This window comes from Varanus komodoensis, unplaced genomic scaffold (genome assembly GCF_004798865.1).
Source record: "Varanus komodoensis strain SLA01 unplaced genomic scaffold, ASM479886v1 scaffold8, whole genome shotgun sequence".
In the NCBI taxonomy this organism is placed as follows: Eukaryota; Metazoa; Chordata; class Lepidosauria; order Squamata; family Varanidae; genus Varanus; species Varanus komodoensis.
The window spans coordinates 6,762,464-6,777,955 of NW_025336481.1; the positions used below are offsets into that span (position 1 = coordinate 6,762,464).

The window sequence follows — 15,492 nt, forward strand, 5'->3', positions numbered from 1 at the left end:
TTTGTTTTGGTTCTTCGTTTATTACAATGGTTAATCTGATCTCGGAGGAGCTTGCGGGGGTGTACATGCCTCCCCTTCCCATCTTTATTCTTACTGTAGCCTTGTGAAGCAAGCTAGGCTAGAAAGGAGGAATTGGCAAAAGCCATTCTATGGAGTTTTCAGGAATAAAAACAGTCTTGAGCCTGGATCTCTGCAACCACAATCCAATAATCCATAATCCAATGCTTTATAGTAAGAGTGCAGAACCTCAGGATTGGGAGCTAAATCCAGTCCACCAGGTCTCGATGATCACTAGCAGTTTCCCAAGTTTTGTGAACCTTTTTCTGAAGTACCAGCGGTAGAGTGTTGTTATTATTACATTGCATTTATAATAATAAATCTTTCCCTTCTTTCTTTTAATATTGGCTAAGCGAAACAGGACTTTGTAAGAAATGGATGGACTGATTTTATGGATGAAGGAGAAGGAAGACAGTGAATTCTATCAAATTTGGAACTGTTTTCTTTTTTTTCCTTATTGGCTGGAGAAACGGGACTTGGTTTCGATCTAAAGATGTCTTCAACTTATTATAAATGGATTTGCATATGATCATAGAATGTTAAAAGATATGTAGTAGGGGGCTGACCCAATAAGTCCAATGTCTATGAGAATTGATGTTTTCAGTAGTAGTTTAAAATTGTAATAAAATTTCGTTAAACAAATAAATAAATCTTTCCCCTCTTGTAAGGAACTCAGGGAGGCTAACATACGTCCACTGTGCTTTCATTTCAATAACGCTGGGAGGTAGGTTAGGCTGGGAGGCAGTGACTGGCCCAAAGTCACCCAGTCAGCTTCAGAGACAAGTGAGGATTGGAATCAGGATCTCCAAGGATCCCAGTCTGGCAATCTCACCAACATGCCGCAATGGCTCTCAAAGAGCAACATGCTGGTCTTTCTGGTATCTTCAACCAGTTGCTTCTGCTATCATCGAACACTCGGACGCAGCCTCTGAGCATCTCCAAACTGGAATCTGGTCTTCAAGCCAAAGGAAAGTCTGTGTCCCTGATCTAGGTCACATGGAGCCCTCCAGATGAATTGGACAACAATTCCTTCCTTCCTTCCTTCCTTCCTTCCTTCCTTCCTTCCTTCCTTATTATGTTCCCATCATCCTGGCCAGTAGTTACAGGATTGTACAAATTCAGCAAAACTGAATTCTGTCTGGAAGTTTGTTCCAACTCAGATCCATATCAGATTACCAGCCCTTTTTCCTTTTTCTTATGAAAAACCATGCAAATTTCACAGGTATTTTCAACAAGTGCTATCAACTGTGCACAGCCTGGCAATGTCCCCACTGATTAAAGTCTATCTGTGCACATTTTTCTAAAGTACACACTTGTCCACGTGAATTTTGCAAAGGAACACATGCTGTCAAATCCAAATCAATTTTGGTCCATGAATCGCATCCCAAGGTCTTGCAGACCTTGGACTTCAACAGCAGGTTGTGTCTGCCAACTGGGCAGAATCCTGAGAAAAAATGAATTGAAATGGATTTCCTTTACATCCTTAGTTATAATCCAAGACATCACTGGGCAAGGCTACATCAGAGACTCTGCATGTCTGTTCCTCTCTGCCCTTGCTTTGCATCATGATGGCATTCTATGCACAAGCTGCATTCTTGCTGGAGCCAGGGGTCAGACTAGATGGCCCAGGAGGCCCCTTCTGACTCGCTCTGTTTCTATGTTTCTACTGGAAAAAATAAGAATCCCCAACACTTCTGTGCTGGACTCCACAAATACTGGTATTATGCCAGGAAACTGGTGCATTAGTAATGGAATTCCTATAGTTAATGAAAACAAAAAGACCCCTCCCAATATGCAAAGATTTGTTTGTCATCAATACTTGCTAAAATATTGGTGCACAAAATGAAATATTACACAATCAACATAAGTCACAGATAAACCGGGTGAGTGCCAAAACCATTTCAGCACGTCTGACATGTGGCAATCGTTTGTGTGTTTTCCTTCAGGAAATGGTTCCAGCTGTAACCCTTTCTTTTGGGTACAGAAAGGGCCTTGGGGGAAACAAGATGGTCCCAATTAGCTGTCCCTTTCTCAGATCTCCAGAGCAGTCAGATTGATTCAGATGCACTGGGACATCTTCTGGGCAGAGTTAATCCCTTACTTACACAACAGCACTGAAACCTTTGCCCACCTCCACTCCATCAGCAGTGAAACTGACAACCTACATCTGGACCAGCAAGGGCTTCCTGCATCAGCAAACATACCTACAGGATGCGGTCAAAGCATCCTGAGCCAGTCCAGTTGCAACTACTGAAAAACTGCACTGAGGTGGCAGGTGCTGACTTCTTCTCCTGCCCTGCCCTGAAGACAACTCCTTGGCCCCCCGAGTTTCCCTAGCCCCAGCTTCCAAGGAGCCCTCATGAAAGGAAGCGGGAAGATGAGAGAGGCTGCAGCGCCAAGCAGCGAGCAGGGTTGTCTCTATTGCTAGAAAGCGTTGGGCACCTGGCAAGAACACCCGACGGGGTGCAGAGCCAAAAGAGCCCCGTGGGCTGGTTCTTGATCTTCATTAGTCCCTCCTGTTTGCTCACATCTCTGTCACTGCAGTCCAGTCAACTGTGACGGTGGGAAGGAGGGAGGAGGAGGAGATGGGCCCACCTGCTCGCTCCCTCTCTCCCCCCATCCAGTCAGCAGCGATGAGCAATAGGACGATGAGCAGCTGGGGACCAGCCCTGGTTGCTTCCGTGAGGCAGTGAGCCTGACCTTGAGAAGGGTAAAGAGAGAGTCCCGGGGAGGGAATGGCGAGGGGTGCTGACAGGGGCTGTCAAGTTGCGAGGGTTTTGGGCCTCCCCTTTGGATTGCACCCTAAGAACGCTGCTCCCAGAAGAATGTGGAAGCTGTGTGTGGAATACTGACCTGTCTAGCCTTGAATTGACTGCAGTGCATCCCAAGCAACCTGCAGCTCTGGTCTTGGAAAAGTTTACAAAAAGTCAAAGTTATTCTCTCCCAGTTGGGCTGGATTCTGCCCTTCCGTCCTTCCGTCCTTCCTTCCTTGGTTTTAATGACACACAGTGCTGGGAGACAGGAAGCTGGGAAAGCTGTACCCCACGGCTTTCTGGTTGGTGTTTCCCTTGGACCACAATATATTCAGTACTGACGTGAGGTGGTGGTCCCTTCAGGCTAGAGGTGCCCTGCCAGGCCTCCCCATCCAACCTACAGCCTCTCTGTCAGGCCTTGGCCTCTTTCCATGGGCCCACCCTCTCTGAGGCTCGCCTTTCCCCCCAGGTCCCTATGAATCAGTTGAGAAGTGGAAAAATGGGGCTGCAGGGTGAGGACGAGCTGTGGAAAGAGGAGAGAGAGAACAGCAAAGAGAAGGACTGAGAGTGATGGAGGGAAGGAAGGTGAGGAAAAGCCTAAAGATGGATGGATGGGCATATAAGGAAGAGAAACTGTAGGGTGGTGAGGAGTAAAAACAGTGTGAACAGAGGAGAAGGTTGGATGCTTATAAGAATTGTATGAACATTCGTGTGTGTGTGTGTGTGTGTGTGTGTGTGTGTGCACACGTGCATGTGGATGGATGTGTGTGGATGAGATGTGTACATGGGACTTTGACTGTGTCTGATTTTCATTCACAGAAAGAAACCCACAAGAAAATGCAGCCGTTAGGCTGAAAAATCATCCAGTCCTTCCTCTGGATAGGCAAAGGAGTAATATACAGGATTTTTCTTTTAAGTGTACCATGATTTGATTAAAATCTTAATAGCTTCAGAGATTAGAATAGGCACATTCCATTAAAAACTATATGTGTGTGTGTGTGTGTGTGTGTGTGTGTGTGTGTGTATTTGGGGGTGGCACAACCCAGAAAATTCCAGCACTGTAAGATTTCAGTAGGAATTACTTGTGGAAATGGTTGCTTAATTTTGGCAAAATCATTTGCTATCATTCCCTTCATTTGCAATAGTTAGGATGTGAGTGCCATTGTTTCTATAGCCAAAATGTCAAATACGCACAACAGGTTGTTATTAGCAGGATCGGAGGAACACTGATATTTTCAGAAGTGCATATATATTTGTTGGATAGGGGAGACCCCAGGGCAATCACATGTGCACACACACGGAAGGTATTTAGTGGGCATAGAATGCAGACAAGGGCAGGCAATGGAAAGGAGTCAATGAAACCCTGGAACAAAGCATTCCCCACTGCAACATTTCGTTGCAACTCCCCTGATTTGCATATAAATATGCAGCCCTGGGTTCATTATGTGCAGTTTAATCAGCTACACTGGATCCTACATACTGGAAAAAAGAAAGACAAATGTTTGGTCATCAGCTGACTTCTTGCACGTTTCTCTAACAATGACTGATACTTCTCAGAGATGCGTCTGACACTGGAATTCAGTGGCTGGTGAGAATCTCTAACCAGTGAAATCCACCAAAAACGGATCTTGTTCTAAAATGTAACTTCTGGTGCTTTGTGCAGTCCTGTCCTCTAGCTATTCAAGAGCAGAAATTAGCACTAGAAGATACAGGTACGTATACAACAGGTCTTTCAGGGAAGGTATCAGAGAATAAGAACTTTCACCCATAATAGTGAACCATGGTGAGTCGCCGTTAGTGCGAACCCGTGATGCTCCAGCTGGGTTCTGTGGGGTTCCTTGAGAAGATGCTTCTTTCCTCTCTGTCAACATACACAAGTGTGGGCGTGGGACAGGCATTCTTTGAGACCACCCCTACAGTTAATGGAGGAGGCGCTCAAGGTCCACAGAGCCACCTGAGCCGTCCCGAGGCTCTGCAGCAAGCGGACAGCATATACAAACTTTGAATAAATAAATAATAAACCATTCGTGGTCCTGCATGATTTGGACATGTGATGCTAGGACACCTAGAGAACAGGGCAGCAGAGGACAGAAGCGCTGCTGCTGCTGCTGAGAGACCAGCTGGATTTGACCTATCTAGCAACAGCCATTTCATCAGAGGTACCGATGTTGCTTCCATCCCAGCTGGTTGTTATAAGAACCATGATTTTTTTTAAAATTGTTCCTATCTGAGCTTGCTCTTTCCTTCTCCCTCCCCAGTATTTTTCCTTGTGTGCATGTCTTTTAGAGTACAAAGCTGGAAGCAGGGTTGATCTTACTGCTGATATCAATAAGCCATTCTGAAGTTGCTTTGAAGTTGCTTTGGCTAAGCAGCAGGACAAAAATGTTTTAAATATACAATAACAGACACAGGATTTTGCAACACACATCAGGCAGGTCATTAAAAAAAATCTTGGAGTGAAAAGGTTTGCAAATCTAGTGTGCAATGGACATCTGAAGTGAAAAGTAAAATAAAGAGAATTTAATGCTCAGCTTTCTGTGCAGCCTTATTAGGTTGTTCAGACCTGACTGGCATTTAAATGCTATTTTGGAATTTAATTTCCTTGTGGCAGAACTGAGTCATAATCTTGGAAAGTGGCACATGGTCAAGAATTTCACTCAATAACTAGGCTGAAATTTCTTCAGTGCAACATTCTGCATAAATATGTATGTCTCCCAACCAATACATGCAGGCCACAGTCCAACACGGGCTTACCCGTGTGCATAATGAAGGCTTGACTCAGATCAGACATTGGACTGTGGCTGTTCTCTCAGAGAACTTCCTTGTAAACACCTGTTCAAGTCTGGCTAGTCCATAAGGCATGGTTTTCAGGGATGCCACTGGGTTCTAGTCATTTTCACCATGTTGGTCTTAAAAGTTCTCTAAGTTGGCACTGCTTGGCCACAAACAACGAAATATGATCAATGGGGATTGGGAAATTGAAGGAGGGGTTCCTATTATCCACGTTCCAGCACCTTTCCTCCTCCCTTTCTAGCATGCTTTTCCCACTGAAAACCTGGAGTTCCTCTAGACTCCTGATGGTGCCTCACTCCACCCCTGCAGAGGAGCTATCCGTGGTGCTAAATGAAGTCTCCCACACAGGTTCATCCCCAAGGGGCACCATGGAGAGTTCCCCTAAAGCTCCAAGAAAAGGCTGCAATGGAAGAAGAACCCCTCTGGCACAAGAGTCCAAAGCCTCCCCTGCTCTGTTTCATGGAATGGGAATGATGGTGCTCAAATCGTCTAAACGGAGCACGCATTCTTCCGTGTCCTCCATGAGGCCAGCTAGATTCACTTGCGATTGGACTGGGGATCATGTTGCTACTGAGAGCCAAGCACAGTTGGTTGAAAGCCCCACTGTTCCAACGCCCTCCCTCTGCATGTCACCTCCAGGTGTCCTTGAGTGGCAGAGGTACAAGAAGCTCTCACCGTGGCAGGTCCTTCACCGTCTTTCCAAAGTCAGGGTCAGAGGCTGTTTTGTGGCTGCCGTCTTTCAGCTGATGGGCTTCTGAAACCCTCATGACAATGTAGCGCTGAGATCCTGAAAGCATACATTTCATGGCGGAAGTCAACGCGTGCCTTGGAGATGGAGCACCGGGCCGAGCTGTTGATGCTCAGGCCAAGCGGCGGGCAGAGATGTCCTTGCCCTTTCACTGAATGCGTGGAGTGAGAGGGAAAAACCCCACTCCCACACCCTTGGCCTCTGTGGGCCTGCCCCTGGCTCTTGTGCATCAGGCAGAAGGTCTGAAAGGGGAACTGGCAAACCTGCACGTATACAAACGCAGGCTTCCCGTGAGCTAGTGGGTGAGGGGAAACCACCACTGGGAAAAGGCCAGTAGGCCTTGCTGTGCTCCCCCACCCATGCAGATTTGAGGTCAGACTGCTCTTTACTCATTCATTAATGTCATTTCTCTATCGCCCCACAGCCAGAACGCTCTGGTATAGTGTACAGCTGAGTCATTTCTATTTCCTTGCTCACACGTGGCCCTGATCATTTCCTGAAGTTCTGCAACACTGGGCAGGAAAAGAGTGTGTGTGGGGGGTGCGGGGGGGGGAGACTTCCTTGTCGTTAATATGTATTTTTGTAAAATTGTTTTTAATCCTTGTGCGTATGTGCGTAGGGGTTGAAATTTCAGAAAGCAAAGAGGTGGGGGGAAGGTTTTAGCTGAAATGGGGCAACACAGCATTGCTCTAGACTCTACAGTATGGCAGCCACTGCCACCAAAATAACAAAAAGCGTATCCGTTTAAGGTTGCTATTCACAAATTCATTATTTTTTAAAATAACTTCATGCTTCCACTTTGAATAGACACATTAGAGGTGCAGTGTTATCATCTCTGGAGCAAGGGCTTCTAAGACTTGGTGCCCAATACAAGGGAATGGTCCTCCTTTTTGCCGTGTTTTGGCCATCTAGATGTGATGGGAATGATTTGAAAGCATGTAACAACAATATCCACAACAATTGTTCCTGAAGAAGCACGTTCCCTTTCAGAGAAGTCCGTGAGGGAATAATATTCTAATGAGTTGGCACTTCTGATTTCCAAACTAATCTCACTTCCTTATTCTTGGAATGATCCTTGGTCATGGCAGTTGGCCAGTCCAAATAGCATTTCCAAGGCTTCAGAGAGCATGCAAATAGCCTTGGATTAGACTGGGGCAGGAAACCTCCTTGTTTCAGTCATAGGGCAGTGACCCACAGTGAGAAAGAAGCAGTTAGGAGCTACATGCAAGTAGAAAGTGGGCTGCCATTGAAACCCCACAATGGGTCAGATGACAATGGTGGAAGCATGGAAGGGGCTGATATTACCCGACCAGCATTTCATCCTCAAAGTATGCTTAGCTGTTCTGTGGTAACCATCTCTAGATGATCACTACTACCCAGAACATGGAACGGATCTCATAGTGATCTCTTGTTCTACTTAGCGTTAGTTGCATTTGGGGTCATTTTTTACCCCAGATGAAAGTGCCTCTGGCAAAGACAATGCTGCATTTGAAAAGCATTTGTTCTAGGTGAAAGTTTTCACTTGGAGGTTTCAATCAATGGAAGAAACGTTTTCAGCCCTCAGCAAGTAAATTTAATCTAAAGTTTAATCCCTCCCAAGGCTGTGCAAAATGAAAAAATCTGCATAACATTGCTTGGTCCATTGACTTTTTCTCTGCATTAGAATAGTATGGCCTATTAACTTTAGAAAACCAAAGCAAAGCATTTCCTCAAGGGATTTTAATTCCATTTGCTGGAGTTTTTAACTAAGAATCTTAGCTTTAAAAAGAGGCCAAGATGATCTGCACTGAACCTGCATTTGTTCCTTTGCTTGGAATACAAAAGTATGCCATACATTCTGGAGTACTTTCGTGTCCTGGGTGCTTTCTGGTTTATGGGAGGAATAAAAGGCAGGAGGCTGAACCCTGTGGATGCTTTAGACCTGGCATTTTGTGACAATATCCCAGAAGGACTAGTCAGTGGAACTACTTAGGTGTAAATTACATTAGAGGAGAAAGACCCTTCCTGCAGGGGTGGGTCCTGGCATGCTCATAAGGAGAGTTCCTGGAGCTGAATACTAGATTGGGTTCTCCAAACCGCTCTGTGGATGCCCAGAGATTCATTCTGGGTGTTTTCTGCTTTTTGGTCAGCAGAGAATGCTTTGCAAGGAAAGCAGTCTGTGACTTTTGAATGTAGGAAGGCGGAACCCTGGGTCATGACAGCCAGGCCCATGCCCAGCAGGGTGGGAGGACAGATGGCCTCCTGGAAATTTGGGGTTCCAGATGAACGATTCAGGGCTCCAAGACCACTAGGTGTCCCCCACGCCAAGTACATGCTGAGTTATGGCTCTTTTTAAAAAAATCCTGATTAGGAAGAAGTACATTCCTGCAGTCTTCTGGAACAGCCATGGAGGGCTCCACCTGAACCAGTTTGGCGGGGACACTCCCAACATACCTGGCAGGCGGTGTGGATATCCCAAGATGGGGATCGCGATCAAAAGTGAGCCAGCCCCTGCCCCCAGGAATCCGATCCACCACGCTCCAACCCATAGGGTATTGTCTGGCGTAAGATCAACTCTGGGAGTAAAAGAGAGGGGGAGAAAGTCCATTCATTTAGGGAAATCCGGTCAGGCTGCTCTTCCCTGAACTTCTTGCTCACTGGGATGAGCCAAGAGAAACCCACGTCTGATCCACATCATTACAGAATAGCTGCTCAGCTTCTCTGATGGGAAGGAACCTCTAAAAGAGGAACAACCAATTACAACGCTTACATGTTTGACACCCCCACACCAACCATTCACGTACTCAAATGTTTTGCTGTACTTTGTTTCAGGCAGGGGCGGTTTCTTTGTTTTTTTTTGTTCCCAAACAGAAAAAGAACAAAGAGGGAGTCTTACAGCCTGGCGCGATGGCTGTGTGTTCTTCTTGTAGGCTGCCTTACAAAACGAAGCACGAAAGAATAGATCCCTGCAGCAGACCTCTTGCAAACCCAAGACGTAGCCATATAGGGTCAGGCTGACAAGTCCAGAAAAGTGAGATATACAGCCCAATCCTATGTAAGTGTGGAAGGGTGTTTAACTTGTGTTCGTTCCTAAGAAGTGTGTGCATGCAACAGCAGAAATGCCCTAAGCAAGCTTACTCAGAAGCAAACCCTGTGTTCAGCTGGAGTTACTCCCCAGTAAGTATGCTTGTGACTGAAGCTTTAGGCTGAGTCTACTGAACAATACCTGAGGTCCCAATCCAGCCCTCTGGAGGTCTCCAGAAGGCCACACCCCCTTTTCTTGGCCCGGCCCCTTTCCCCCAACCACCAATCATTTCATGGTTTTGTGCAATGATTCCCCTTCTAAAAGGTTGAGATGTTGAATGACTTACACACAGTAAGCGTTTAAGCTAAAATATACTGGCATTTTTTGCTATTTTGGGGCTCTCCTTTCCGTCTTTTCCCTGCCCAATCCTGGAACGTGGGCCAGGTTGGAGCCCACAGGCGGAAAGAAGTTCAGCACTGCTGCTTTAGGCTCTGCCTTGTGGAATTTTTCCTCCCAAGCTACTTGGTTCATGACAAAATAGAAAAAGGACAGACTTATTAACAGCCTAGCATGGATTCTAACCACATCCCCTAGTAAAGGACAAAAGGCAAATCTTAGCCATAAATTCTGATTCAGGCATCAGCAGTTCTGTTGGCAAAGTGTTTTGCAGAAGTGGTCTAAGCTGTTTGCTGGCTCTTAGATCTTGCAATTCATACCAAGCAATTTTATCAATCATCAGTAGCAGACAAGGGCTCAGTAGCCCAGGTTCTGACATGCTTACATGAATTAACTTGCAAAGAACTCATAGCCACAAAGTTGGGAAAATACAAGAGAGCAAGGAAACAGGACTGCTGCAACAAAAACAGGTACATGAACAAAAATAAGAAAATAAGGAATTCCCAGTAGCATCACGATCAAAGCAGTTTGAAATGTGCAAGTTTGAAATCAAGCAGGTTGATTCCCCCTGCAAAGGCAAACACACTTATTTTCCACTGTTGTTACTGAATGTATTTGGAATGCATGATGTTCCTCTCTCATGTTACAATTTTTAGTCTCAAGGCTACAGAAGCAATAAAGTGGATGCTTGAGTGGATGAAGAGTGGATCCAATGAACAAAGCATTGATTTTGGCAAGTCTTCCATCTACTTCAAAGTAGGAAACATGCTCACAACGAAGAGTACAGCATACATAAGTGGAATCACAAAACCCAGCCCTGGTTTCTACTTCCCTTACATCGCAAAGGGCCCCATTTCAAATAGTTTGCAGAGAAGCTTCAAAGCTCAACGGGATTCTGTGTTAAGCTTAGCTGCTTACATTAATTTAAGATTAAAGGTTGTATTCAAGATTAAAATGCAAAAAGCAGGGAGCTTTTTGAATTCCTTATTTTCTTATTTAAGTTAAGAGCACTGGTTGCAGTTCTTTTAAAATGCAGCATAATAACTTCAGGAAAGTTATCAGCACAAGCCAAACACATTCCCTTTCTTATTAACCAAAATGGAACTATTGTAAGTCCACAAAGACTGTCTACTGTGAGTCGTAGTAACTCCCCAGGAACTTAATGAAGGGCTCATAGCCCTGTTAGCTGAAAATGCCAGGAGTAACATAGGTACCAGAATGGCAGAAAATAGCTCCCTAACATTCTGGACTTCATCTCCCAAAAGTTCCTGCCAGTATGACCCGTTGTGAGGAATACTGAGGTGTGTCTGCCCACCCCTGGCCTATGGGACCTTCTGCTTCTAGATCAGACAGTATACTGGTGGTCCTTCCTGCAGCATACAGAATGCAAAGATCCCACTAGTATCCTTAGGATCTCATAGCAGCCATGGCTGCTAGATAGGAAACACTGAGGAGATGCTTGTTCTGTTCACCATTTAATGCAAATTTACTGATTTTTGCACTTTCAGGGCAATAAATGAACTCTTGGTATCCTTCAGAATTCACACTGCTCAAACTCCTGATCCAAGAATGAAGTTCTCCAGAAGAACATCAGCAGAGTCCTGCTGGGCCAAACCAAGGGTGCATCTAGTCCAGCATCATAGACCAGTTGCCCACAGATCTTATGGGGCGCAAAGGCATATAGGGAGTAGTCCACCCAGACTAGCTGAGTTTGCAGAATGACTTGCTTGGATACTGCCTGATATTAGGAAAATGCTGCAGAACAAATACACATGCTAGGTCTGAGCTGCAGAATCAACTAGTCCTGACTGTAGCATATCCTAATTTCAGAGATAATGGGGGGATACTTCTGCCTGCATTTTATGCAACATAACATGCAGCAAATCCTAAAATTTGTAAGGTGCTTACACTGGCCAGATTTAATGTTCTACCATCTGCACTCCTGGAAGACATATTCAAGGAATGCCTCCTTCCTTATACACCCTCACGGCCCTTAAGATCTGTGGGAGAAGCCCTGCTCCGGGAACCCGCTCTAAGAGAGGTAACAAGGTCATCAACTCGGAGTAGGGCCTTCTCTGCTATGGCACCCAGACTCTGGAATGTACTCCCCAGAGAGGTATGCCTGGCGCTGAGCCAATACTCTTTTCAGCACCAGGTCAAAACCTTTTTATTTAAACCGTATTTGAAAATCAACAACTTTTAACGTTCAGTCGCCTTTGTTTTGTTTTGTGATTTACTGCTTTGTCTTACATATTATTCTGTTTCAATTTATTTATTAGAACTTGTTGTTGTTTTAATTGTTCTTTTAAATATTGTAAGCCGTCCTGAGATTTGTATATAATAGGACGGCATACAAAAGCTTTTAATAAATAAATAAACAAGTCCCTTACTATGAACATTTATGCCCCTGTGAGGAAGGAGACGTGAGGATAGTTGGACAAATTTATTTCATTGCTCCTTTTATCATGTTCTTCAGTTTACTTTTATCACTTCTTTAATATGGAAAATACCTTCTAGAACTGCCTTATTTTACAGGTCACTGCATGAGTGCCTAGTTTTTGTGCAGTTATTACTTGTTGGAAGGTGATGTTAAAATAATTTTATTTGAATTTTAATCTTTAATGTGCATTTACATTTTATCTCATGTTTTACATGTGTTGATGTTTTGTATAATAATAATAATAATAATTTTCATTTGTATACTGCTCTGTAGCCAAAGCTCTCTTGTTTTGTTGTATTTTATATTATTATTCTTTTTGCTGGTCTGTGACTGAAATAAAAACATACATACAGTCTGTATCTTAGGCAGAACTGTGTACAAAGATGCATACAAAAATTCATACCAATCTTCATGAGCACATTTCTTTGAAAAATATCAAAGTTCAGGCTGAAGCAAATTTAAGATTGGAAAAAGGAGAAACAGAGATAAAATGAATTTGACTGCTTTGTCCATCCTTAGTAAATAATGTTGAATTGGGGAAAGATATTTTATCCACAAGGAAACCATCACACAGGTTGGGCTCAAGTTCTAAATGGCAGTGTTACTCATGTCTGAATAATTGAGACAGCAGGTCTCAGGGCTTGAACTTAATATCCCAAATGCAGGATTTTGGCCAAATCCAAATAGAAGTCCACAAGAAACTGCCTTCTAACATCAGAGCATTTATCTGCCCAGCTTGCTATGGTCCATTCTGGGTAGAAGAAGCTTCCCAGAGTCAAGGAGCAAAGCTTCTTTATTATCACTGCCTTCCTAATACTTTTAGTGAGAAATGCCTGGGATCAAACCCGGGACCTTTTGCGTGGAAAGCTTGCGTTCTTTCACTAGAGCATCAGGGGAACAGAGCTGTGGCAAGTTCTAGCTTCTGGATGAGTGTGCGTGTGTCATTGCTTGGCTTATATGTTTATGTGTGCATGAAAACACATGTGTGACCTGGCACTCTGCAAAAGCTGTTTTGGTACTTTTGTGACTGAAACCAATTGAACACCAACCCGTTTTAACAGGTTGGCAGGATGTAAGAACCCTGCAATCTGTCTGCCCCACCCCTGCCAAACTAAAATTTAGAGAGAAAAGATTTAAGGAGAGTTTGTGATGCGGCAGATAAGAAGAGAAAATGGATTGTTAACTTACTGTCTCCCAATTTCTGTGTAAATGTTTAGAAAGACTCCTCCAACCAGATAGCCAGCTGCAGGACCCAGTATAGCAGCTGTGTAGAAAATACCTGAAAAAAGAAAACAACAACATCTGAAAAGGTTCAAATCCACTTTTTCCTGAATTCTAGAGCTGGGTTGATCAGGTTTTGGCAAACACAAGCCATTTTCAGTTTCTCCAGCTGTTTTGTTGCAACTGTTGTTGTTGTTGTTAGTCACGAAGTCGTGTCCAACCCATCGCGACCCCATGGACAACATTCCTCCAGGCCTTCCTGTCCTCCACCATCCCCTGGAGTCCACTTAAACTCACGCCGACTGCTTCAGTGACCCCTTCCAGTCACCTCATCCTCTGCTGTCCCTTTCTTCTTTTGCCATCTATTGTTCTCAGCATTAGGCTCTTCTCTAGGGAGTCCTTCCTTCTCATTAGGTGACCAATTATTTGAGTTTCACCTTCAGTTATACCACTATTTCACCACTATAATTTTTTCTTGGAACCAGCAGATCATGTTGCAAATACTAAATAAAATCTCACTATGCTATGCCATGTCTCTGATTGTCCCAGATATTTTCTGGCATTACAAGGATTTTAGGATGACCCCTTATGTTTTACTCCAAATGGTGAAATGTCTCACCAAAATAGAAGACAAAAGAGGGCAGAAGCTTGCATAAAATGCACACCAGTTAATTTATATAGCTAGATGCACACTTGGAAAGTTCATTCAGACTCTCGTGTGGGGAAGATGGTGACTAGGTGACCTGCCCAGGTGAGGACTGTTGATGGACAACTTCAAAACCTCATGTTGCTTTCCCATTCTTATGGCTCTTTGACTTTAAACTAGATTTGGATTGGAAGCTCTCCAAAGAGAGGACTGTCCTAAGCTATGGCACATGGCCACCCTAACAGGCGTTGATAAATAGAACACCCAAGATCACACTTCAGGCCTACCTAGAGTTTGTTTTGTTATTATGGTGGGCTATCATGAATGAAGCACCATGCTGGGTACATGCTGGATGGCTGTTCCTGCTGCAAGCAGGAGCAGCCAAAAATCCCAGAAGTGCTTCTGTTCTTAGGTTGCCAAATGTTGCATCCAGAGCTGGACCTCCAGCTTGTCCTTCTGCAAACAAGCTGGAGAAGGAACCCACCGTCTGGTCTGGGGCGGTTTCTCCAGCTTGCCAGGAGAGAGTAAAGCCAGAAGGCCTAGTTTGGATGCAACACTAGAGAAGCCGGGGCAGAGCACCCCCAGGTTCCACAGCCACTCTTGCTTGCCACATGAGCAAATGGACAACCTGTTCACAGCAACCAACAGTGAAAAACACATGAACAAACAGCCAGGGTTGGATGACTGAACATGCAAAGGGAGCTAATTGTAAGGCTCTAAAACCCAGGCCTGCAGCAGGACCCCTCCTAGTCCAAAGGACGAGGGAAGGTGAAGGCTCAGATGCCCTTAAGGGGACTCTGCACAGTTAATTCACTGTGCATCCAGAAAACTGGGGTTTACTGCTATGGGAAAAGGGAGGAAGGATGATTCTTGCCAACATGTAGTGCTGGGGAAGGAAACAGAGGCAGATGTTAGTATTAGAAAGGGGCCTCTAACTGCTTTACATGGAGCACTCCAGCTGACTAACGCTTGCTTCAATCGATGACTAATGCTCTTTTGTCCTTAGCATAATGAGTTGAGTGACAGCCATGCAGGACTGCAAGGTTCAGGTGTCCTGCCCTTGTGGAGGGGCTGGCACAGGGGACTTGACACCAGATGGTGCATTTGCAAGAGCAGGCAATGTGGGATTCACCTGGCGAGTGCCTGGGGTGGGAGTCAAGGTCAGTATGGACCTGCAGCTGTGCCCCAGCCACCTGGCCTGGCCCTCCCTCTTCACCGTTGCAGCCCTCCTTCTGTCCCAGGCAGAAGGTGCAGCAGGAGAAGCTGTGCCAAACTTGCTCACTGGCTCTCTGCTGTCAAGCAAGCAAGTGCTGGCAATGACGGGAAGGATAAGGAGATCCAAGAGCAGGTGGTGCGAAGTTTGGTGCAGGGCCCATTGAGAGCATCTTCTCAACGGGCCTTCCAAACAGTTGGCACTATGAGTGTCTTTGGTTC

At 45.0% G+C, this 15,492-nt stretch overlaps 1 protein-coding gene across 4 annotated transcripts in view; it reads right to left on the reverse strand.

Annotated features, from left to right (window-relative positions):
• The window catches only part of SLCO4A1 (solute carrier organic anion transporter family member 4A1), a 67,901-nt gene that overhangs the window by 11,782 nt on the left and 40,627 nt on the right, over positions 1-15,492 (reverse strand). For all 4 annotated transcript variants that reach the window (XR_006417131.1, XM_044455591.1, XM_044455588.1 and 1 more), the window contains 3 exons: positions 13,380-13,470; positions 8,785-8,906; positions 6,279-6,390 (listed from right to left, as the gene is read on the reverse strand). Coding sequence is in view for 3 of the 4 variants with exons in the window: in XM_044455591.1 (XP_044311526.1) it covers positions 6,279-6,390; positions 8,785-8,906; positions 13,380-13,470 (325 nt within the window). In the remaining variant the exon portion in view is untranslated. The remainder of the gene's footprint in view (positions 1-6,278; positions 6,391-8,784; positions 8,907-13,379; positions 13,471-15,492) is intronic.